This window comes from Diabrotica undecimpunctata, chromosome 6 (assembly GCF_040954645.1).
Source record: "Diabrotica undecimpunctata isolate CICGRU chromosome 6, icDiaUnde3, whole genome shotgun sequence".
NCBI classification, from domain to species: Eukaryota; Metazoa; Arthropoda; class Insecta; order Coleoptera; family Chrysomelidae; genus Diabrotica; species Diabrotica undecimpunctata.
The window spans coordinates 6534841-6560188 of record NC_092808.1 but is presented as its reverse complement, the minus strand read 5'-3'; the positions used below and the strand labels follow the sequence as shown (position 1 = coordinate 6560188).

At 32.9% G+C, this 25348-nt stretch overlaps 1 protein-coding gene across 3 annotated transcripts in view; it reads right to left on the bottom strand.

The window, feature by feature from the left end:
* The window catches only part of LOC140443053 (phospholipase B1, membrane-associated-like), a 45006-nt gene that overhangs the window by 7204 nt on the left and 12454 nt on the right, over window positions 1-25348 (bottom strand). For 2 of the 3 annotated variants that reach the window (XM_072534100.1, XM_072534099.1), the window contains exons 2-5: window positions 11743-11949; window positions 6089-6311; window positions 5704-5930; window positions 2620-2782 (exon numbers count right to left, since the gene is read on the bottom strand). In XM_072534100.1, coding sequence (XP_072390201.1) covers window positions 2620-2782; window positions 5704-5930; window positions 6089-6311; window positions 11743-11931 — 802 coding nt within the window. In that variant the 5' untranslated portion in view covers window positions 11932-11949. Of the gene's footprint in view, window positions 1-2619; window positions 2783-5703; window positions 5931-6088; window positions 6312-11742; window positions 11950-14249; window positions 14395-25348 lie in introns of those variants that run through there. The other variant, XM_072534101.1, reaches the window with a different exon arrangement.

Genomic DNA, 25348 nt, shown 5'->3' with positions numbered 1-25348 from the left:
GTGAGATGTGGACCCTGACCAGAGAAACTAAAAATAAACTTAGATGTTTAGAGAGGAAAATTCTCAGAAAAATCTTTGGGCTTTATCACGACATTAATAGCAACCAATACCGAATGAGAACAAATGCTGAGGTCAAGCAGATGTATAGAGCGAGCGATATAGTCCAAGAGATTAAATCCCAACGTCTAAGATGGGCTGGCCATGTCCATAGACTCCCTAATAACCGTCTTGCCAAGTTAATATGGGAGAAAGCCCCCACAGGAAAAAGGCCCTTAGGACGTCCACGAATGCGATGGAGAGACAATATATGGTCAGATCTAAGAACAATGGGGCTACCCACTGACCCAACTATTATGGACGGCCGTTCAAGATGGAAGCAAGTTGTGCAGTCAGCCAAAACCCACCCTGGGTTGTAGTGCTACGAGAAGAAGAAGGATACAACTGAAAAATATCCATAAGGTAATCTGGAGATCGCAGGAAAAGCTACAAGAACCAGATGGATCATGTATTATGGTAGAGACAACACAAAACAGTCTGAAAAATTTGTCTGAAAGAAGCTACAGAGGCCGACAGCGAGCATTATTCAAAAATCACAAAGCTAAAATGTATAACTGTTGATATTCAAAAAACACGAAGCTAAAGTGTATAATCGTTGAGTCGATAAAAACAATTAACAGTAGATAAGTGTACTAAATATGACAAGATGAAGCTAAAAGACAGCATATCTTTAAGAAAATACCAAGAAAATATGTAAAACCGTCTTTAAAGAAGATATTATCACGATTAAAAACTAGATTTATGTTATTTTATTGACATATGACAGATATCGAAGATGCAATCAAAGCATCCTTAAAAATACTCAAAAGTTCAAGAAGAAGCCCAAAATGGAAAGAGATATTCGATAAAGAGTGCAAATGTTGGATAAAAATGAGAAATTAACCTCACAGTAATCTACTTTCAAGTCATCAAATGATCCGAAAAGCTTCTGTCAAAAATAGTCACTTCTCATCCAGCAATAAGCCGGTTTTTGCCTGAGAAAAATGCGAATAATAGAACGAACTTCAGTTCCGCTAATAACAGAGTCATGCCCATCCAAGTTAATACGTTTGAAGAGGTCGAAGTAAGTACGCTCCTTCCATCTCTACAAGTGAGGGCCCACAGGACTACAGAGTGCCCAAAAAGGAATGATGCTGGAACACTGCCACTATCCTAAATAATTGGGCGTTACCTTGGATAAAGCATTGACAATACTTTAGCAAAATCAAAATGAAATATTGTGGTAGAAATATCTCCTCTGTCAAATTATAGGATCAAACTGGGTTGCTACGTTGCTACACAACAAATACTAAGGATGACGACTACTACTACGCCCATCAAACTAAGAGAAATTGATTGTATGTATTTTTATAAACTTACAAATTGATTACATTGAAATTTCAGTGGTACTTCGGTGGTACGAATACATCATCCGAATTGTTACAAACTTTTTAGAGGTGCGAGAAAATACTCTCTACAACTTCCAATCACACGAAATGAAAGACAAAAAAACGTCCAGGATTTTTGCCCATTTCTTTATATTTGTCGACACTTTTATATTCTGTTGACAACTATCGTATGACGCGGATCTATTGTTTGCCAAAACAAATTTCAATAAAATTGATATAAAAATCTTTATTCAGCATGCTACTCGGTACTCTTAGTTTACGTTAATATTAACATTTTATCTTTTACTTCCTTATTTAAATAGTGTTACTGTTTATAATTTCAAATTTTTCTCTCTTCAAAGAATATTTTGATACCGCATACGTGCATATCGTATAAAATGGTTATTTTAAATATTAACAAATTGTATGCGTTCTTTAAATCATACAAAAACCATATAAAAAACAATGAATCACAAAATATAAGGTTTACAAATTGTAATGTACAAAATAGATGTACATAAATGTACAAAATAATAAGGACAAACATATTTTTTACAAAAGTGTAAATAAAAGAAATGATCTATTTAAGATGAAAAACAAAAAAAAGGGTTCAGTACGCGGTACTGTACACTAGCGTGAAGCATTATATTAATCAAGAAAATTACTGTTTTTACTATTCTTTTTACAATTTCATAATATTTTCAATCCAATTTTTATTCAGCAGCAGTTTTTGTAGGTGTATATTTTTTAACCTTTTTTTTTCATGCTTTATCGCATTCGTTAGTAATACCTTTTTTAAGTTTCCTGTACAAAAAAATTATGAAACATTTTAAAAATCAAAATAACATATTATGGTCAGTTTTGAAATTTTTTATGCCTAACTGACACTCCTCGTTAGGTACACAAATGGACTCTTCCGCTGTGACTGTATAAAATATGAAAATGTTTTACTAATAACTCTTTTTATTACACTTTAATACAATAGTTGACCTGATAATTGCAAAAAACCAACATGTACAAGGTAGGTACATGTTTGGCAAGTTTTCCTAAAAAAAAAAAAAACATAAAAAAATTGGTAGTTCTATTTTGTTCTAAATAAATTAGCTGTTAAAATAAAAAAAATTAAAGCATCTTTGGGATTTGGTAATTTATCTATCTATGATATTTATATTTTGTTCAATTACTGGATACTTACTTGGTGGTGGCACAACATTGACTATGGTTCTGGGTAAATTATCTTTTAAATATCTAAGAACTTTATATAAATCCTCTTTGTGTTTTTGGATAGCTTTGTAATAACTATTTGATACGCAGACTTCCGAACAAAAGTCGTTATCGCCAATCATGAAAGTTATCATCTAAAAAAAGATATTTAGAAAATTAAACAAAGGTTTTAATGTTAACACACTGGCAATTAAAGAGCAGATAAAATACAAATAAAATCTTGTATCTTTGTAAATCGAAGAAAGGTTTATTCTTTTTATTTTGCCAAGGAAATTACAACAATTTCAAAAATGTATGCCGGATTGCAAGATAATGATGTACTGGGCATCAGTAGAACTCGATTGTGGAAATATCGTAAATATTTTCAATTGAAAATCTTCTTCTTCAAGTGCTATCTCCGCGGCGGAGGTCGGCAATCATCACAGCTATTCGGACTTTTGAGACGGCTGCTCTGAAAAGTTCATTTGATGTACATCCGTACCACTCTCTCAGGTTGCGCAGCCATGACATTCTACGCCTCCCTATGCTTCTCTTTCCTTGGATCTTTCCCTGCATAATCAGTTGATATCAGTCCGAGATAGTCTAACTTTCTTGTTTTTATTGAATTTAAAATTTCCATTTCTTTGTTCATCCTTCCCAGAACCTCTTTGTTTGTGACGTGTTCTGTTTATGATATTTTCAGAATTCTTCTGTACACCCACAGCTCAAATGATTCCAGTTTTTTCATTGATGTTGCATTCAAAGTCCATAAAATAAAGTCGAAAAAACATAGCACCTCGCCAACCTAACTCTTAGTTCCAGTTTTAAATCCCTGGTACATAGAACTCTTCTCATGTTGTTGAAATTTGCTCTAGCCTTTTCTATTCTTATTTTTATCTCCTGATTGTAATCATTTGTGGAGTTAATCATTGTTCCCAGGTATGCATATTTGTCCACTTGTTCGACGTTGGTTTCGTTTATTAGAAGATTCTCGTTATTTCTTTGAGTTTTCGATATTTCATAAATTTCGTCTTTTTGACATTCATTGTTAGACCATACTCTTTTCCATACTCTGCTATTCTGGTGACCAGTCTCAGAAGATCTTCTATGTTTTCGGCTAAGATCACAGTGTCGTCGGCATTTCTAATGTTGTTAATGGGAACTCCATTTACCTTTATTCCAGCTGTTTCACCCTCAAGAGCTTTTTTCAGGACCTCTTCGAAGTAGGCATTGAAAAGAATTGGCGACAATACGCATCCCTGTTTTACTCCACATCTAATTTCAATTTCTTCTGACAGCTGTTCTTTAACACGTACTTTTGCTCGCTGTTTATAGTATAAATTTGATATGATCCTGAGGTCGTTGTAGTCAATCTACTTTGATTTCAGGACATTCATTAAATGTTTATGTCGTACTTTATCGAATGCTTTATTATAGTCAATAAAACATGCGTATATATCTTGATTGACGTCCAGGCATCTTTGTATTAGTATATTAAGTGAAAAAAGAGCTTCACGTGTTCCTAGGCCTTTGCGAAAACCATTGAAAATGCAATGACTTTAAACACTAACAGGGCAAGGCTCAGGTAAATTTGATAAAATATAACAATACATACCCGATGTGTTAAAAAATGCAAAATTCAAAGGCGGCCAACTTATTCAGATGGACTTGTTTTAGTGTACACGCTTCCAAGCTATAAAGAAGAGTAGAGAACACGTAACATCGAAGCATTTTCAGGCGTAGTTCTAACCTTATATTCCGACAACACAGAAACTTTTTAAGTTTAATGAATGATGCACATGCTATTTAAATGCGTGTCCTAATTTCTTTGGTTTGGTCTACATCTGATGTTATCCATGTTCCTAAGTATTTATAGTTATTAACACTCTCAATTGCAGTATCTTCAATAGTCAATTGGATATTTGCATGTGCAGATTTAGTCATGATCATGCATTTAGTTTTCTTTAAATTTATCTTCAGTCCGTACTCATGACAGCGTTCATTAAGGCTTTGCACTACGTTCTGTAAATCATTGTTGTTATCTGCCGTTATCCGTTTTAAATGAGAGTTTAGATACAGCATTAATACTCGATCAGAGTAGGGACAAAGTTACAAACAGCTTTCTGAGAATTCTTATCAACTATAATGCCAACTCCCTGTTTGTGCTTGGAGTCGTTGTTTCCAGAATAATACATTGTTCCATTTCTGGTGTTACATTTTCCTGATTCAGGCCATTGTATATCACTAAGACCCAGTATGTTAATTTTCATTCTGCACATTTCCGACACAGCGTTATCCAGTTTCATGTTCCGATTTTCAAGGCTATAGAGTTATTCTTATTTGCTTGACAGGGATTTATCTTGATGACGACCTGAAAGACCCTGTCGTCTAAATCTGATTGTCCTCCCCTGCCGGATCTTAGATTCCGAGCTCCATGATCATTAAGTAAATTATCCATTAGTGGATCCATGATGATTTTTACTAAGGATATCCTTACGGATCTTTAATATGGTAGTCATCCCCTGGCTTTCCACATCCCAATGCCGTTGACGAATTTAGTTCTTCCGCCTTCGGAGTTAATTTCTATGCTCCAGGGCAATGAAGTGCCCTACCACGTGTCGGTTCTTCCACTCGTAGCTGTTGGCCAACAAGTGGGGGATTACTTATACCGGTAATCGTTCGGTTAATTTAACAGCTCTAGTATCCAATAATATACCGATCCAGGATCATTTCCCTTACGCTTTATCTTGGTACTGATGCTAAGTTGCATATAATTCGCCCTTAATTCATGACCCTCAGCTTATATTTCCCTTAAAGTAAAGATGTTATTCCTGGAGAAATGTAGAAAGTGTTAGGATAGAGATAGAATAGATACGAACCAGTTGGTTTGTTTTACAGAATTATTGAAGTGGAATGAATGCTAGATAAACGAAAAAACAGTATCTAAGTACCTGTAACAACAAAAAATGAGATACTAAACAAAGTACAAACAAAAAGGTCATAAAAGTACTTAAGTCACATAATGACTTCGAGCAAAAGACAGATCAAAAAAACTGTTTCAGTTTCTGGTACTTACTTTCCAGTGATGATTTAAATCTATCCTAGGATCCATTTTGATTCTCTTGACTAATTCTTTAGCCATATATGGCATCTGAGAAGATATGGCACCAGATTCCGCTACATTGAATTGCGATTCCCATTCGGTACTATACGCTGCTCTAGTTGCAAAACCGATTAAATTTGGATTAAATTCTTTCAAAATATTTGGAAGAGTAAGGAAATGCCTCCAATTCTTTTCCCCTCCTAAAAGATGATAGTATATTACACTATATATAATACTACAAATCTAATAAGAAAATAAAAACATTCCTAGATCACATGCAAAAATCTGTGAAACCTACATCTGCGCTGAAGCTTCTTTTACGAGGTACACATACAAAAAAATTATTTAAACTACCAACCTCCTGCCCATGATCTACCTCTTTGAGCTACGAATATTTCTTCGGGAACACTGGTGGCAGATATTCCTGTTCCTGCAGTCAAACTGTCACCCATAGCACCAATTACGTCAATATCTCCAGGCCGTAGTTTATGCACATTGTCTGGCACTGAGTCGCTTCTAGGCTTATAATTTTTTAAATCACAGGGAAACTGTTTTGTCGGAGATAGTGCTGGTACTGCCTTCTAAAATGTTCAAATTTATTAATAATTGTTGTATATTATAGCTAGGAAAAATTAAAAAATAAAAGTAGAAGATATTTACAAAGAGATTGGAGTCGGACTTCTATGGTCAACCAAAACAAAATATAAAGATTTATGAGACAACAAAATTAATGCCTGGAGTGTAACGTCAATATACAAGTTGAGTTAACAAAAGAAATGGAGACCAAATATTCCTGCTCTAAATTCAAAGAGTGATTTATTTGTAAATTATCTTTTGGTTTCGTCACTTGTGAACTCTATGGAGGATTCTCCTTTGTCTTTAGAAAGAAAATAGTTTTTAAAATTCTTTGCAAGCAAATGGTTACAAAAACAACTTTTACCTGTTGTTCTTAAGGCTTGTAAGTTTTAACATAATCATCCACATTTGCGAACGTCAAATTTTCTACAAAAAACATTAATCTTATAACTCGAATCTAATATATGTGTTGGTTGTGATATATGCGATGGTTGGAGTTGAAGATTCAAGTTATTTAATTCCTCAAATATCTCGACCAAGTATTCTTTGGGTTTAACGACATTTACTATGTACATAGCGTTTCCAAATGCTGTTTAAGTTTATTAGATTTCGGGATATGTACCGCAAACATTTTGGAACAAATCACACATAGGACCCTTTCTTCTTCATTTACTTTAGTACTAGGCTATTGATTATGTTAAAGAAAAATAGGACTAGAAGAAACTACAACGTTAATAGTATATTACATAACGAGAGTTGTAAGAAGCTTATTACATGCGAGTAAAAAAGTTGCGCGCGGGCCGCGTAGCGGCGAGCGCAGTAATTTTACAAGCATGTAATAAGCTTACAACTCAAGTTGTGTACTATACTTTTTCTACGATTATTTTCATTTATAAAAATAAAAAGTATAACAAGTAACTTTTATTTTTTTAACAAAATTCGGGAACAATTTAAATTAAACATTTATTTATAATAATTAATTGTAAAATTTTGGCAATTATTTATAACTATACCGTTATCCGAGTTTGGCGGTTGTTCAATAATACGTGGTGAATGGTGAAATGACGTAAACTGTACGGTGTGTTCTTTTTGAACATTGGTATTTTCAGTGTATGTAAAGGTCTGTAAATTACTTTCAATTGAATTTATAATTCTATTGGCTGTTGACGTCTTATTATTTATTGACTATCGACATATCCTACGGCCGTTGTTGAAGATATCCATCCGTCATGTCGTTTAAGAGCCATTAAATCACCACCGGCATCTACCAAAAATAGTGGCAAAAGTTCGTCTTAAACAGTGACCTGTGTACATTTTGGGATCTGGTAACTTTAAATATTCGGCTATTTATTGCGTTAGGCTTTCACGGCCATCGTCTAACTTATTAAACTGTTTATTCGGGCTGTTGGGCCGTTGTCTTCTGTTGAGATTTGTTCTCGACGTTTCGCCAACACTAGGGGTTGGCATCTTCTGGAGATGTTGGTGCTTCGCTTGTAAGCAGAAACTGTCAGTTTCTGCTTACAAGCGAAGCACCAACATCTCCAGAAGATGCCAACCCCTAGTGTTGGCGAAACGTCGAGAACAAATCTCAACAGAAGACAACGGCCCAACAGCCCGAATAAACAGTTTAATAAATTCGGCTATTTGCTTAGGAACACCGCCTATTTTGTTAATCTATTAATTTCTATATATTGTTTGCAGATTTTATAGAAATTTTCGGAAATACCGAAAGATCTACATATTTTGGTTTTCGTATCAGGAATTTTAACCAATAACATGGTACTTAAATCATCAATGTCACAAATTTTAAGACTTTTTAACTCTTGTTTCCTACAAGCTCCACATATTCCAATAATTGCAAAAATCTTAAAATAAAAGTATTATAAGTAGGCACATTTATGTTAGTCTTTTAAATAACATACCTTTATTAACAAGTACTGTACATCAGGAGCTCCATTAAAAAAAGTTTTATTTCATCAGGATGTAAAATTTTAGATTTTTTGTTTTTAAAACCTTCTGATTGCCTTTTTAGATAAGCTCGCAATTTCGGGTAATTTTCAATATTAACATTATTTTTCAAAGTTGTAACACTTCTTAGCATAAAATATATTTCCCATAATGAGGATGGTTTAAATTTCTTAGCAATTTCTCCAAAATAAACCAAGAGTACGTTTTCAGAAAATGAATTTACATTAGTTGTTGTAACAGCTAACTGCATAATATTGGATGGTGTGCTACTAAATTCATCTTCACTATTCGATGAACTCATTTTATTTATCTGTATTTAAATTACCACTATATTTACACTGAGAGATTAATAATTTTTAATCTGTCAAAATAACGTCTGTCAATTCGTTTCCATGGTAATACGTCCAACTGACTTACAAGGCTTATCTGATATTACACATTTTTATAGAAATGAAGCGTAATTTTTTTTATTACGTGCTATCATTACGTGTCAGTATCTGTTTTGATGTATTTACTTAGCATCCGAATAGTAGGTAATATACAATTTACTAGTAAGAGAGTAGAAAAAGGGATTTTACAATCTCATATAATCAGTGGACTCCCGAATATAAAAATCCGGGAAGTGCTACCATTTAAAGGGATGCTTTTTGGATGCATTCTATGCAGTTTTCGTACATATACATCTACAGAAAAGGTATTTAAAATTACATTTCATATCAACATGTCATCTTTTAAAGTCAAAAATTATTTTTTTTGACAAAAATATATTAATAAATCAAAGCAAAAAAAACAGGAAAACGCGCGTTTTTTCTCCATAATTTTCCATAATTCCACTTCCATAATTGTTTTCCCGAGGTTATATCTCATTTAACTTGATCGAATAGAAGATGATTTCAAACATTCATTTATGGATTTTAGTAGATTTTTTATATAATACTCTCGCATGGCGTGTGTTAGGATATATTGGAAGCAGAGAAGACATGGCTTATGTTCAGGGAGAACTACATCTGTCGATATGAGTATAAAATAGCCAAATAAGTGACTCAGAATTGTGTGATATGCCAGAAGTGTAAAAGAAGTGTAAAAGTAGGAATTTCAAAAATGAAAACGTCACAAAAAACGTCATAGTTCGGAAGAAACTTGATATTGTCGCCATTGATATGTTGAGCGATCTGATAATGACAACACAGAGGAATAAACACATCCTAGTTATGTTGGATATTTTTTCAAAATATGTCAAATTGTACCCATGTAGAACCACGAAGGGAGTCGAAATACTTCGGAAAATCTACGATTTTATAGGAACAGTGGGGAGACCAGACAACATCTTATTGGATAATGCGACATATTTTAGAAATGAACGTTTTAAATGGGAATTAAGAGAAAGAGGTGTGAATACGAAATTTATAAGCATCCGCCATCCACAGAGTAACCCATCGGAGCGTTTTATACAAGAAGTCACTAAATTTCTACGAATTGCAGCTGAAGAATCCCATCGACATTGGGACAGAAAAGTGTTGGATATTGAGACATATTTGAACTCTGCACCAAACACGGTTACCGGAGAGACGCCATTATATGTCATGAAAGGAACAATGCCTATAAGACCGTGGGGAGACACCGCCCCCAGACAATATGAAGAAGTGATGGAGGTGGTTCAAAGAAGATTGAGAAGAAGTGGAGAAAAATATCTCCAAAGGCAAGAGAAGAACCGAAGAAGAAGGCCGATTATTTTCCAGAGAGGGGATAAAGTTTTAGTAAGGGCACTGAGGGTGTCGAATTTACAAAATGGTTTGTGTGCAAAATTGATGCCAGTATTTGAAGGTCCATATAGGGTAAATACGGAAAATGGGATAAACAGTTATGAATTAGCGCACATAGAAACAGGAAATATACGGGGTATTTTTAACATTCACGACATTTATCGATATCATGAGTAAATTTCAATAACATATTGTAATAATTTGATCCTTGAAAAATTTTTGTCATTTTATAAAAAAAAAGATAAAGAGTTTTTCGGCGAATCAAAATGGCGGGGAGTTGTTGTGGTATTCAAAATTGAAGGGTAAAAATATTAAATGTACGATGAAATCAATATTTCAGAGATTATAGAACATAAAAAAAATACTCCGAGCTGCCTGGAATTAACCAAAGGTAATCTTAGTCATAAATAATCTTTTGTATAAATATAACAAGTGAAATAGTGCGGGTACAATGAAGTTAACGATGGTTTTTCCCCATAAGCCATAAAGTGTTCCGTAAGCCGGATTTGCGCCATGAAAAGGACAATAAAAATAGTTAATAAATAAATGATTGTTCGGAATATGTAAATACCCAGTAGAAATTAAGTGTCCTTGTAGAAATAATATAAATTAGGAAAGTTTGTAGGTATTTCTGATTTTATGTGGGAGTGGTATGCAAATTTCTGATTGGCCGAGAATTTGGAAAGTGGTGATGGGTGTGTATAATGAGAGGTTGGATTAATGGATAGAGGAGATGAGAGAGTCAGTTAGTTCCAGTTTCTTAAAGTGTGGTTGGTTTTCGAGGTGGTATCCAAGGGTAGTAAGTGATAAAGAATAAGTTGTGAGTTGGTGAAGTAATTGTGTCCGACGGTAGCTGATCTGGTACAAATTTGTAAGTAAACTTTTCCTACTTGTATTCTACGTATCGCTGTTATTTCGGAACGAGAGATTAAGTTTGGAGAGGGGAAAAGAGGCTGGCATCATTGGAAAGGTACGTGCATTCGAAGGAGAGCATTGAAGACACTTAATTGCAATATCTTGTTTAATATTGCCAATTACATAGGAGGCTCCTGAGAACTGATAGTTCATTTTGCATAGAACAAGGAATTGGACAACTCAAGGCAGAGGAAGCGTTTCAACGGGAGAAACATTCATAATATATTAAATTTGAGAACTTTGGGTTAAAAAATATTATATCATATTAGTAACGTGTGAATAAGTTGTCGATAGTCGAAGGAGATCAAATTTGTTCTGAGAGGGGACACGGAGCTGTGGAGAGAATTGGATAATTCATACAAATTTTTCTTGGTACAATCGTTATATCAAAATTGCATTAGGAAGGACACTGAATAATATTTAATTTGTTTATGTAGAATAATAAGCTGTATCTTAGATTGTAGTTGTATTATATTATCCATGCATTATTAAAGGTTCACGTACGTAGAACGAATTTTGTTTGATAAACATTGTATGCTAATAATTTTTGGAGGTATTTTAATCAGTTTATTTTATTACATTATTTTCATATCATATTATGTTGTTTTATTCCGTTATTCTTTGGACCTAACCCATCAGCTGTAAAGTATAGATATTGAAGCACGAGTAAAACCTGAGATAACAAAATTGAAAGGTGTGATATAAATCATAAATCAAAAATTTTAATAATGTTTTATATATATATTTTTTGTAAAGTTTTAAAATTAAAATAAGTTTGACCATAGCTTACTCCCATTCGCTTGAGCAGTCGTCGATTGGATGGTTCAAAATCTCTAAACATTTTGCCCATACTTATTTGAAAATCCCTGACTATTGGCAAGAAAAGTTCGTCCAGCACTGAATTTTCTTGGCAGTTTGTTTGAGTCAAATTATATAAAACCATTGCCATTATATAAAACTTGATCATTTTGCTAACCATAACTAGATATACCACGATCTGAAAAATAAAATAATTAAATTAATATGGTAACGTTTTCTATACATTTCTTATTATTATAAAGGTAAGGTACAGCAGACCTTACAAGCCCTCTTTTTTTTTTCTACCACCCTCACTAATTATTACAGGAGAAGGTGCGAATATGGCCCCTTAATTTGTTTTTCGACTAGAGATTATAAAAAATCAACATTTTTAAATTTTAATTTTCGTCCACATAACTATTAGTCTAATACTAATACAGTATTATTAAAAAATATAAAAAAAATCAAGATCTAACATAAAAAAAATATTTTTGTCAGTATCTAGGATACTGTGAAAAACAAAAACGTCACTCTAATATGGCCTCCAGGGGGGCATATTAAAGGAATACAAAAATCTATCGGCAGAAATCGCAGATATAATGTTCAGTTTCTGCACCGGCACATTCATTGTGTGCCCACAAAAGACAGCTATGACACTGTACCCAAGATTCACACGGCGTCGTCGTTATCAGGAATTGAACCCTGTGAACTTAGTTCGGAATCTGTATCCTCTTCAATATTGGAAAGATCACTTTGTTTGATGTCAAAATCTTCGACGCTAATACATTTCCAAACTTTCTCTTGGGCTTTTTTTTTGCAAATTTGACCTCGTCTTCGTCCCCTTCCGCGTCCCCTTCTGCGTCCACATCTCTGTTTATGGTCTTCAGTTTTCTTAAGAGATTGTTCTAATTCAAATTTATAAGGCGATGATGTAATTACAGTGGCTTTTGTTGATTTTCTTCCTCGATTTGAGGTTTTTATTTTAGGCTTGGGTATTGGTGAAATTTGATGGAGTAATATAAGCGAAGGGTTTACAGCTGACAATGTTTCTGGTTTTGAATTGAAGACAGAATGCTTTATAGTTAGCAGTCTTCCATGCTCGTTAGATGATTTGGGTTGAATAGATGCTGAATCTGAAGTTGACGTGCTTGGAGCACATGACTTCAGTTGAATTGAGGATTCAGGAACAGTGCATGAACTGGATTGGAGAGACGATTCTACAGTTAATGTAGCAGTTTCGACAGACAGCTTAGGTGGATTCATCATCGAAGAAGTTGTACTCGATGATATATTTTCCTCTTCCATTTGAAGCGATTGTGACTCTGCTAGAAAATTAGCATCCTGAAAATTTTGAGGATTGAAGGGATATATTCCAGTCGCTCTAAAACCATTTACTGCGATCTCAGCTGTTGCACATTTTGAGTAAGCTTTACCCAATAACTCAGCAATATCATGAGGCTTAAGCATTCTGTCAGAATGTAACAGAAATTTTTTTATTTCCTCACTATAATGAGATTTAAGTGCATCCATAAATGTTTTATCAAGCGGTTTCAGCTTGTGCGTAGTATGAGGAGGCAACCTGATAATGGTGACATGCTTTTCACGAGCAACTTCTAGAATATCATCATTACGAGTGTGGCTGTAATGTCCATCGAGTATAAGAAGGACAGGAGACTCCTCTGTTGGATTGGTATTTGATACAAAATGATTGAACCATTCAGAAAATAAATTGGTTTGTATCCAACCAGAAGGGTGTACTTTTCGATTGCTCCTGGCGGAGCTCCTTTCATTAATACATCTGTAAAAAAATTTCTTGAAAAAATTAACATTGGTGCGATGAAAGTTCCTCCTGCGCTCATTGTGCATACCAACGTCACGTCAGAATAATTTTTTCTTGCATATTCAACTTTAACAGATCAAAAAACTCCTTAACTGCTGGGCGATTGAATCCTTGCACTCGAGCGTAAGATGTTCCCATTGGTTTTCTGAGAGATAATTGCTTTTTATGTCTATTTAAGAAATGGTCGAGCCATGCTCAACCTGCTCTTTCATTTTTAAACGGATTCTGGATGTTATTTTTGAGTGCTAATTGATAAGCCATTCGCCTAACATCCAAGCGAGTAACAGTTTTCATACTAACAGATCTAATGATAACTCAGGATCATGAACTAGCCTTCTTAACGTAGTTCTTAGTACAGCAAATGTTTTGACTGCTTTCTTAAAACCCATACGCTTATTACGAACAGCATCTACTGCCTTTTTTATATCGTTAGCACTCCACAATTTCCTCTTTTTTTTCTCAGATTTAGGAGAAAGATTAGTACAAGGCAGCTGAAAATAATAAAGTGCAAACATGTAATATGGGCCCCTCAATGTGTATGTAATATGGACCCGGGTACATAATGCATACACATTCAGGGGGCCATATTAAAGCAATAGTTACATTATAAACAAAATATCAAAAATAATTTATATCTGTTGCAAAATGTTCATAGTTACCTTTAAAAGTCGATATTCAATGGTTTTTCTACACACTAATCAGAGAAAGATTATAACTGGTTTCTCGAAAAAACAACATAAACACAAGAACGGCAAAAAGTTTTGTTAAGCACGTGAATGAAGCGAGCTTTGTAAGTCGACTAAAGGCTAAACGCGGTAGTTCTCAGGTCCTGAAAAGTTTCGATAGATGAAGATAGATGTAGTATCAAACGTAAATCAACAATGGCATTGGCGGAAGTGACAAATTCACTCGGGGGCCGACTTACCAGCAGGGGCCATATTTTCACCTTCTCCTATAATTCTTTGTATACTCTCTGGCTTTTCCCCTAATCTATTAAAAGCTTTTAATTCCGCAAGTCTGGTGATTACGATAAGATTCGTAAACTACTTCGTAAGGTTTTATTACGCAATTTGCAATTTAGTGAAATTTTGCAATGGATTGTATGTTTTGTTTTATTATGTTTTATTCTGTGATATTGACAATTTATCTCATTTTAGTAAATTTAAATTTTTATTGTTATTGTATATCCAAAGTAAATGCCTAACTAATAGTGACAAATGGGTCACAGCTGATCTAAAAAATCAACCAGCTCTGCCAAAGACTCCTACCTCCTATCTCCACGAAGACATAAGTTGTGTAATTCCAGGCAATATATGGCGTATTATGGGAGTATGTTATATAGCAAAAGAAGGAGGGTAAAAGGCGGGTTTCATCGCTTTATAATCGTAACACACCAGCTAACCCTTACCAAACCGTACTGAGGCAGCGTGGTAAGGTACGCCTCACAACCCCTAACATGAAAAGCACATTCAAATCATGGCCCTGATTTAGATCCAAATGCCCCTGAACTGGGTAATTTTCGAGATCAAGTCAGGAGAGCAAAGGGTGCTAAGAATCTGCGGAGTCTAAACCGCTACCAAATAAAACAACAACGCTTTAAATGGCGATATGTAACTGCCGTTTGCTATCAAATCAATCCAGACTTGTAGAACTGGAAAAAAAAAACTAAAAATATAAAATGGGAGGTCATAGGAATCAGCGAAGTAAGAGGGAAAGATAAAGGACTATTGCAATTATGTTGGATGGGTTGGAGTTAATAAAAAGTGGCCATTAAATAACTATTTTTTACTACTCGAACTTTCAATTGTAGTTACAATTATTTTCAAGAGCTAAAATAAAAATAAAAACCATCCGATAAAGTGGAACGAATAATTTATAAAAAAGTAGTAACCCACCAGCTATACCAAGTCACTCAGGTACAGAAGACAAACTGGAGAGATGAAAAGAATACATGCAGACACTTTTTGACGATGATAAACTTTGTTCTTCACCATCCACGGATGATCGAATAAATTAAAAAGGTCCAAAAATAACAAAAGAAGAAGTTATTTATGCAGTAAAAGCTCAGAAGAACGGAAAAGCAACCGGTCCAGACAAAATCAATTTCAAAATACTTAAATGAATTGTAGACAACAAAAGAATTAATCGGCATAATCAAAAAGAAAAAATTTAATAGTTGGGTCATGTGTTGAGAGGTGAAAGATATGAATTACTCCAAATCATATTGGAAGGTGAAGTTCAGGACAAAAGATCAGTTGGAAGACGCCAGAACTCTGGCTGAAAGACCTGAGAAGATGGTTTGACCGCTCACCAGCAGTTTCCAAAGCTACAATTGCCATTCATCGCCAACCTACAAAAGAGATGGCGCAGTAAGAAGAAGAAGTAACTTACCAAATGAAATTAGGGTTTTAGCGAAATTTGCTGCAAAACGTTTTTAAAAAAACATTATTTTAAAAAATGTGTTGATCTGATAAATATTTCCCATTCTTTTTTGAATTCTTTTAAAAAATTATTTGAAAAAATTATTTAAACAAAAAAATGAGTTCTAATAAATTATAAATAAATTAGAATAGCTACCAATTTTACTGACCCCAGTCCATCCAAACATAGTTTTATTTTTTCCAAACAATTAATTCTTATTTCTTACTTTATTTTCGGTTTCTTCATAGAAACCAAGACTGACATGTGGTGTGATTCAAGAGAATCAGACCACATAAGAACAAACCACAAAAATTGGTGTAAAATGTTACAAATTATATTAGTTTAAAGTGTCTTGAACCTATTACTTTAATTATGATGGCGTGCAAACTGATAACACCTATTTTGTACTTTGGTCTTTTCTGTGAAAGAAAAAAATAACAAGATTGTTGTTCGATTCTTTTTGTTCGATGTTGACTAATTTATATTAATTGCAATGTGATTTAATTGTTATAAAAATAGTTAAATGGTATCTAAATGTTTTTAACGACAATGAAGCGTTATTAAGTTGTTCGTGTTGGCTGCTATGAAATGAATGTATTTATAAGTGTATACCGATCAGTAGATCAAAGTTTATAATGATTATTAACTAAACATTGAATTTGGAACATTTCTTTTTGAACAGTAATTTTTCATGTCTTGTTTTTATTTTGGTTTTTGCATTGTAAGACTGCTATTACTAAACAAATAAAGATCTAAGAAAAATCCAGGAAAAATAAAGTTATGGAAAGTGCTAAAAGCACAAAATAATGCGAAAAGTAAACACATTATAAAGAAAAAGACAAAAATATGAAAATAAAAAAGTGAAAGTCCTAAATGAAGAAGGAAAGAATAACAATTTTTGATCTATGAAAAATATTAGTGGTCAAACAAAATTGAAAAGAAAAATTAAAAAAAACAACCTAGGAAATAAAAAACTTTCTATTTAAATATTCACGGTCAGGAAATATCAAACTATATATATATATATATATATATATATATATATATATATATATATATATATATATATATATATATGTATATATATATATATATATATATATATATATATATATATATATATATATATATATATATATATGTTGGGATAAGTTTCCGCGGTCAGATCAATGAAAATTACTGAGTTCTCGGGAAGAACCGCGTTGAGAATTTAAAACTCGACGTTTCGGCACCCATTTTGGAGCCATTATCAAGAGTGATACGGTTCTGTTCGAGTTCTGGGTCTCAATCTGCCTACTCCCCTCACTCGAGACGTACCAGTATCATGTTCTATATTGCAAGAACTGTCTCTCGGCACTGAGGTCTCAATCTGCCTACTCCTCAGTGTCGAGTGACAACCGGTCTTACCCTGTGTGGCTGCTTTTATACTCGCTGAGGTCGCTGAAGCAGGGCTCGCCATGTTGCCGGCAATCGTTTCGCGTCATCGCGCGTGTTCAAGCTGTTAGGCCGTTTTTCGATTTCGATAGCTTCACGAATGATTCTCGCTTTTAATGAGCGGATGGGAGCGATGGTTTTTGCTTTTTCGAAATCTATTTTGTGGCCTGTCTGAATATGATGTTGGGCTAGGGCTGAAGTGGTATCGGAATGTTTGACTGATAGAGAATGTTCGTAAATACGGTTATGGATTCGTCGGTTTGTCTGTCCTACGTATGTACGTGGGCAACTGGAACAAGGTATCTCGTAGACACCATGGTCTTCATTGGGGATTTGGTCTTTTACGGATCTGACGAGATTGGACAATTTGGAGTGAGTGGTGAAGATGGTTTTGATATTAAGAGGGATAAGAGTTCTACTGATCTTTTCAGTGACACCTTTAATGAAAGGTAGAAAGATTTTGGGTTGATCCGGCGGCAAGGTTTCTTTTTTGGATGGAGTGGGGTTTAGAAGTTTTTGAATGCTTCTATTGATTTGGGTTTTGTGGTAGCCGTTTTGTAGGAGTGTTTGTCTTATTGAATTGATTTCGGATGACCTGTGATTGTTGTCGCTAAGTCTTATTAAAATGTCACTTGGAGAGTATGTATAGTTGGTTGTCTAGTCACATGGCTCACTTAAATATATCTACCACATTATAATTACTAAAATACAACTTTTTACAATTATTATATGCTAATTTCTTAAAAATGCCCTCACATAAATATATTTTTAAAAAATTCTCTAGTATATAACTTATTAAAATAACCAAATACTTTTAATATCTAATATTATGTAGTATATAACTTACAAATTATTTTCTATAAACCCCAATCGTATCAATATATATATATATATATATATATATATATATATATATATATATATATATATATATATATATATATATATGGGACATCAGCATCGACATCCGCATTTGTGTGTTTGCCAAAGAAAGTGAATGCCAAAGAGTGCAGTGACTATCGATCCATAAGCTTAATGTCACATACCTTGAAAATTCTGTTGACAATTATCCACGCCAGAATTAAGTCTAAACAGGAGCTGGATATTAGTGACACACGATATGGGTTCCGCAATGGTATAGGTACCAGAGAGGCACTATTCTCCTTCAACGTGCTGACGCAGAGATGTTTGGATGTTAACCGTCCTTTTTACGTCTGTTTTATAGACTACAATAAAGCGTTTGATAAAGTAAAACATGACCGACTCATGAAAATTCTAAAAAATAAAAACCTAGATGAAAGAGATTTAAGGCTAATAACAAACCTTAATTACAATCAGCAAGCAATAGTACGAATTGAAAAAGAGACATCTGAAGTAATAGAAATAAAGAGAGGAGTCAGGCAAGGCTGCATACTATCACCTCTATTATTAAACGTTTATTCTGAAGAGGTAATTTAAGAAATTCTTGAAGATGACACAGTCCGCATAAGAGTAAATGGAGTCTTAGTTAACAACATCAGATATGCAGATGATACAGTAATAATACCCGATAGTTTACAAGACCTGGAAAGAGTCAAAAGTAAAATAGTAATGTGTAGTAGGGAGTACGAACTCTCGCTCAATATCAAAAAGACGAATTTTATGAAAATTTGTAAAAACAACCATAATACTAACGAAATCTTGATAGTAGAAGGCCAGCAGATCGAAAGAGTAAAAAAGTACACTTACCTAGGAACACTTATAACAGAAAATAATGACTACACTGCAGAAATCAGAGTCAGAATCGAAAAAGCACGTTCTAATTTTATGAAAATGAAAAAGGTCCTATGTGGTAAATATTTAACATTAGCTCTTAAAGTACGCCTAACAAAATGTTACGTATACAGTGTGCTATACTATGGAGTGGAATCATGGACGTTAAATCTAGACACAATAAGACGACTTAACGCATTTGAAATGTGGACCTATAGAAGAATTATGAGGGTTTCCTGGGTAGATAGAGTTACGAACAATGAAGTACTGAGAAGAATAGGTAAAGAGAAGGAAGTTGAACTTACAATTAAAGAAAGAAAGCTACAGTATCTCGGACATGTGATGCGGGGCGAGAAGTATGGCATCCTGCGACTCATAATGCAAGGCAAGATATATGGCAGAAGAAGCATCGGAAGAAGACGAATTTCATGGCTTAAGAACCTGAGAGAATGATTTGGATGCGGCTCAAAACAACTATTTAGAGCTATTGCCTAAAAATTAAAATAGCTATGATGATTGACAACCATCATAGAGTATATGTCACCTGAAGAAGAAGATATACGGGATTAGAGGTTTACACAGCTATATGTAATTTCTGTAGTTTTCCTAATTTTACTCCACGTCGAAGAACTTTGGTTTTTATAAAATTTATATTTTAATATTATTAAAAGACATTAATTACTAGTTAAATGGGAATAAGTCACAATTAAAGGTTAATATATGTTTATTGACGTTTCAATTTCCACTTCGGAAATCGTTCTCAAAATACAAACATTAGTAAATTAAACAAATTTTGTTTTTAATTAAATTAGTTAATTAAACAAAAAAAAAAAAAAATTAAACAAAATTTGTTTAATTTACTAATGTTTGTATTTTGAGAACGATTTCCGAAGTGGAAATTGAAACGTCAATAAACATATATTAACCTTTAACTGTGGCTTATTCCCATTTAACTAGTAATTAATTTAAAATGCCACAAGAAAATAGCTTCAGAACAATATTAAAAGACATATAACTATTTATTTTTAAAAATAATTTTAAATAATAACTTAGTACAAAGGAGACTGATTATAGTATTAGACTATTAAAAAAAATAATAATAAGGTAATATTAAAGCAATAAAACACAGAATCAATCAAATCTACCATTGCACAACAAGCTCTGTTATGTAAAGTTTATGCTATATCTTGACATTGATCGTTGTAATAACCAAAAGACATGATTTTTCTTTATTACTCAAAGTTAAAGTGATATTTTACTAATAAATTAAAATATTAGAAAACCACAAATATTGTCTTATCAACTACCAGTGTTAATTTTTAAAAACAACACCTTCCTAATATTGTTTATGACAAATTATATGCATAAGCAATTAAATGCGACAATAAATGAAGCTTTTTTATAGTTAAATATTTGTTTATTATAGTATATAATTTCAGCTGTAAAATACACAAATCGTAAAGCTAGGCATAATGACAAGCAATAAATAAATAAAAAGTTTATTTTAGGTAAATTAAAAAGCATTAAAAATACTTGTTAATTCATATTTTATGCAGCATATACAATGGAGAACTTTATGCGATACTAGAAGCCGTTAAAATACTAAAAACAGATGATAAAAACCAAGCAATATGCACAGACTCCCTGTCGTCACTACAATCGATAAAAAGAATATACTCTCAGCGTCCCTTAGTTCAAGAAATCCATATGACTTACTTGCACTCGCTTTTCAAGGTGTAAAAAAGGAGACCAAACAGCCAAGCAAGCTTCATGGTTAAACAGTCAATCCTCAAAAGCCCAACATATTCAAATCCATAATGACCTAAAGCAAATTCTCAAGCAACAACAGTATCATACCTGACAAACCTACTGGAACACAATCAAGAGTGCATTACATGAGATCCGGCAGACTGTTGAAAAATTTGAACTTCCAACTATCTCTAGAAACGAAAAAGCTGTCATCCGAAGATTAAGAAGAGGACATACCCGATTCACACATGAATACTTAATGAAGTCCGAGCCGAAGCTCAATTGCCGAATCTGCTCAAGTGCATTAACTGTGAAACACATCCTGATCGAGTGTTCCCGGTACGCAAAACACAGAGTGCAACATAAACTTAAGTCTAATATCAAAGACGTTTTAAACTCATGCGATCAAGTCTTTAACCTAATTGGTTTCTTGAAAGACATTCAGGTGTTCAACAGAATATGACCCCTTGTTTTTCATGTACTTTACTTATATTATATTATTTAGTCATAGGTTCTAAGCTTATAGATTAACTGTAGCAATTAGTAACTAGTGCTTATTGTAATTATTGTACACAATATTGTTTGTGTCAATAGTCATTGCAGCCGAGACACATTAATTTAAATAAATAAAAAAAAAATCATATTTTGAAATCATAAAATAATTTTAAGAAAGAATATTTAAAAGACTCTAATCAAGTCTTTCGTCCTTGAGTTTAAATAACAGCACTCATTTTTTCTAGCAATAACTGGATTCAAGCAGTAATCGTCACTAACGCCTGTTCTAACTCTGTTACAGTTTCAAACTCGCTATAATTTATTATACAATTTTTCTATGGGGTTAAGGTCTGGATTTATGGGAGGCCAGGCCGGTACCCAAATACCAGCATCTATAAAGTGTTGCATTGTTTCCCTGGCTATGTGCGACCGTCGTTTCCGTGCATTAGAAAAAAATGTTCAACTACAAAATGTATATAAAGTACCATATTCCTTCTAGACATATTCAAATATTTCTATTAGTATTAGTACCACCTCGTCCCAACACAACAAGATCTGTATATGCTTTCAAAGAAATGCCACCCCATACCATTATACCCCTATCACCAAATGTAACAAAAAGTAACATTGAGCATAGAATTCTCTAGGTGAAATGAAACTCGTATGTAAAGACAATTTTAAGCGTTGTCTTCGATGATCTGCGTCCAATAAAGAACCTGTAAGAGGTACATCTTCTACGGTATTTGTTGCCCTTGATCGTCGCTGTCTAGGTTTTCTTGAGTAAATTGTACATTATTGTTTGTTATTAAAAAAATATTTTTCTGAAAAAACAGCCAACATCCAACAAAAAGGAATAGAATCAATTTAACAAATATAATTTTATAAGTAAATATTCGATTTATCGAGAGCATCTAACAAAAACTTTTATTTTAGCTACAAAACATTGAAAAAGGAATATATGACAACAACTTATATTTTAATAAACAACCTAACCTAACCTAACCTATTTAGTTTAGATAGGAGGATTTTTAACAAAGATCAGGAGTTCAAGACGTCATCGAAGGAATCACAAGACGAAAAGGGGAAAACTTTGGAATGAACGTTTGGAATTTTGCGAGACAGTACATATTAATTAGACAACACATAATTAAAGTTTTTTTTTATTTTTATGGTAATAAATTGTTTTTTTTTTCTCTACCCAACGTAAAGATGTATAACAAAAGTGACAAAAAACAAATTAAAATACATTTATTGATCATAAACTGAAGGATCTAATATTCGACAGAAACAACATCTTTCAAGCAAACCGCGTGAATTTTCAAGACGCAAAAAGAGATTGTATTATCCTAATAAAATTCATATTACTCTAAGTAAAAAAGATCTATCTCTTTGATTATGAGCACTATCTATCTACCAGTGCTAAAATGAGCAACATATGTGTATGAGACGTGTTTGATAAAAATATTTTAAAATATTAAGGACTATAAGGTAATACATAGTGAAACTATAAGTGAACAGTATAAGTTGTAGTGGGCATCGAAATAAGAAGAGGAACTAAACCGAAATATCTGAGAGGACCACAGAACATATGTAAAAATATGAGAAAGAAGGTTTATTTGGGGCAACAATAATAGAAACATTTGGCTAAGATTTTAATAGAAAACTTAAAATATTCTTCATTTTCTTTGCCTTTTCGACCAGCGCGGATCTGTTTTGTTGATCACTTCATCTAGCTAACATACTTTATAGAATTTAAATCAGGTTGTTTGGGCGACCTCAGGAATGTTTTTAAATTATAAACAATATTTTGACTAAACCAATAGAATATTTCATAACTATTAGTTTAATTTAAATTTAAAAAACTGCATTGGAAAGACTCGGCAAGACGCTTCTTTTAAAAGAACAAGAGTTGAATTGCAAGCAATAGCTCAGGCTGTGGGGGAAAAAGTACTCTCTAATCCAGGAATTTATGTAATGTGGCCTAGGTTGTAAAGGTAAACAATTAAGCTTTTTTTTAAAAGAATTTAGATTCGTTTCTTAATTGTTATTAATAAAGCCTCTGTGATTTAAAAAAAAATTATGCTAACTCAGCTCCTATTGGTCGTAGAAAACTCTTTTTTTTTAATCTTCGTCTTGAAGCCAGCCAAAATAATCTGCAAATTAGAAATTTGTAGGGTACATAGAGGGCGCTGCAGCTCTAAATGTTTATAGCTGCACGTTTACAACTTCATAAATAATTGTTTTTAATGGGTTAAAAAATTTTTTCATTATTTTCCAGTGGAATATAAAAATTTACATATTTGGAAAGAGAATGAAATAAGAATTAACCCTCTATCATTTTTTTTGGCAATCCTATGAGCATTTAAAGTTGAAGGTCGTGGGATAAACTAATTAACGTATTTCAGCAACAAATTAAGCGATCTAGGCCTATTAGGGCTTATTCGATTAGTAATTTTATAGGCTTGAATGTAATATATTTAAAATAATAAAAAAGCAATTTTGCAATAAATATTACGTTTTTTAATTTTGACCTTCATTCGTCATTTTTGCAATAACAAATAAATTTAATTTAATGTATACCGGCTCAAATTGAATGTCTTTTAGAGTACTTTCATAAGCTATACAGAAATTACCCATTACAATACTTACTTTAGGCAAAAACGCCCATAAATAAACAATAACCAAAAATTTTTTGTTGAATGAACTGGGGGATTACTCCTGAGGTTGTACTTTATAACCTAGGCCACATTACATAAATTCCTGGATTACAGTGTAAAATCACCCTTTTTTCCCCCACAGCCTGGGCTACAATGGTTCCTGAGATACAATCGGTCAATATTGTAATTATAAAAACGATCGGTATTGCACATGAAAAATACCAAAAAAAACTAGGTTGAAGAAAATCTAATTTCAAAGTTCAAAATCGGAAGAAAAATGTATTTTCTCGGCTTCCAACGAAGCAATTCTCTTCTTTCTTTTTTTAATCCGATGTAACTCGAATAGAGACACCCAAATAACGCATTAACAAATTCCAAAGATGCTTTAGTTTTGTTATAAATACATTGATTTATTTATAAAAAAAAAACTTACAAATTGTAGAATTTTTTAGAAAAACATGTTAAAACGTGTCTTAATGCTGTAAATAGAAATATTCTCATTTGAAAGCTGTATTAGTTATTTATGAATCAAGAGTGTTATTAAGATGATTACGCCCGGAGAGCAACATAGTCCAGCCAGAGCGCCTCTGGCCTGAGGGATCTATATTGTTTGATTTGATGGGCGTAATCATCCGATAACACCAGTGGTACATATAAGATTTTATTTTTCACTTCACATAATTTAAAAACTAAAATTGAGACGTTTTTACTTTTTATTTCACTGCACCTACAAAATATATATGCATATTTTTACTAGTCTACGGCAAATAAAGTAATTAACCTTTCAGCGCGCGCGCCTACATAAGTATATTCATTATTATTTGTAATATATTTATATGATTTATGATTTACATTCAAGAAATATGAAATAACTCACATTTATTCAAAATACATAAAAAATATCACGCGCGCATTGATGTAAAAAATATGGCAAAAAAATATGGCAACATAAAGGCAACAGAAAATTTATTGCTGCTTGAATTCAGGACATTGTACTACAAAGAGTACAAGATATTTGTTCAATGAAAATTGAAAAATAAAATAGCTGACATACTTTCAGAAATTGGTGTTTTAATTTTTGTTTTTTTTTTATATTTAGTTTACGTTTCTGATTGAATTATTTTAGTACGAAACGTATTCTCTAAATTCCTTGAGGACTAAATATTCCATTTTGAAATACACATTAATTATTAACGTAAATCCTGATATAAAGGTTAAAAAATGTTAAAGTACATTCGTTCAGCAAATTT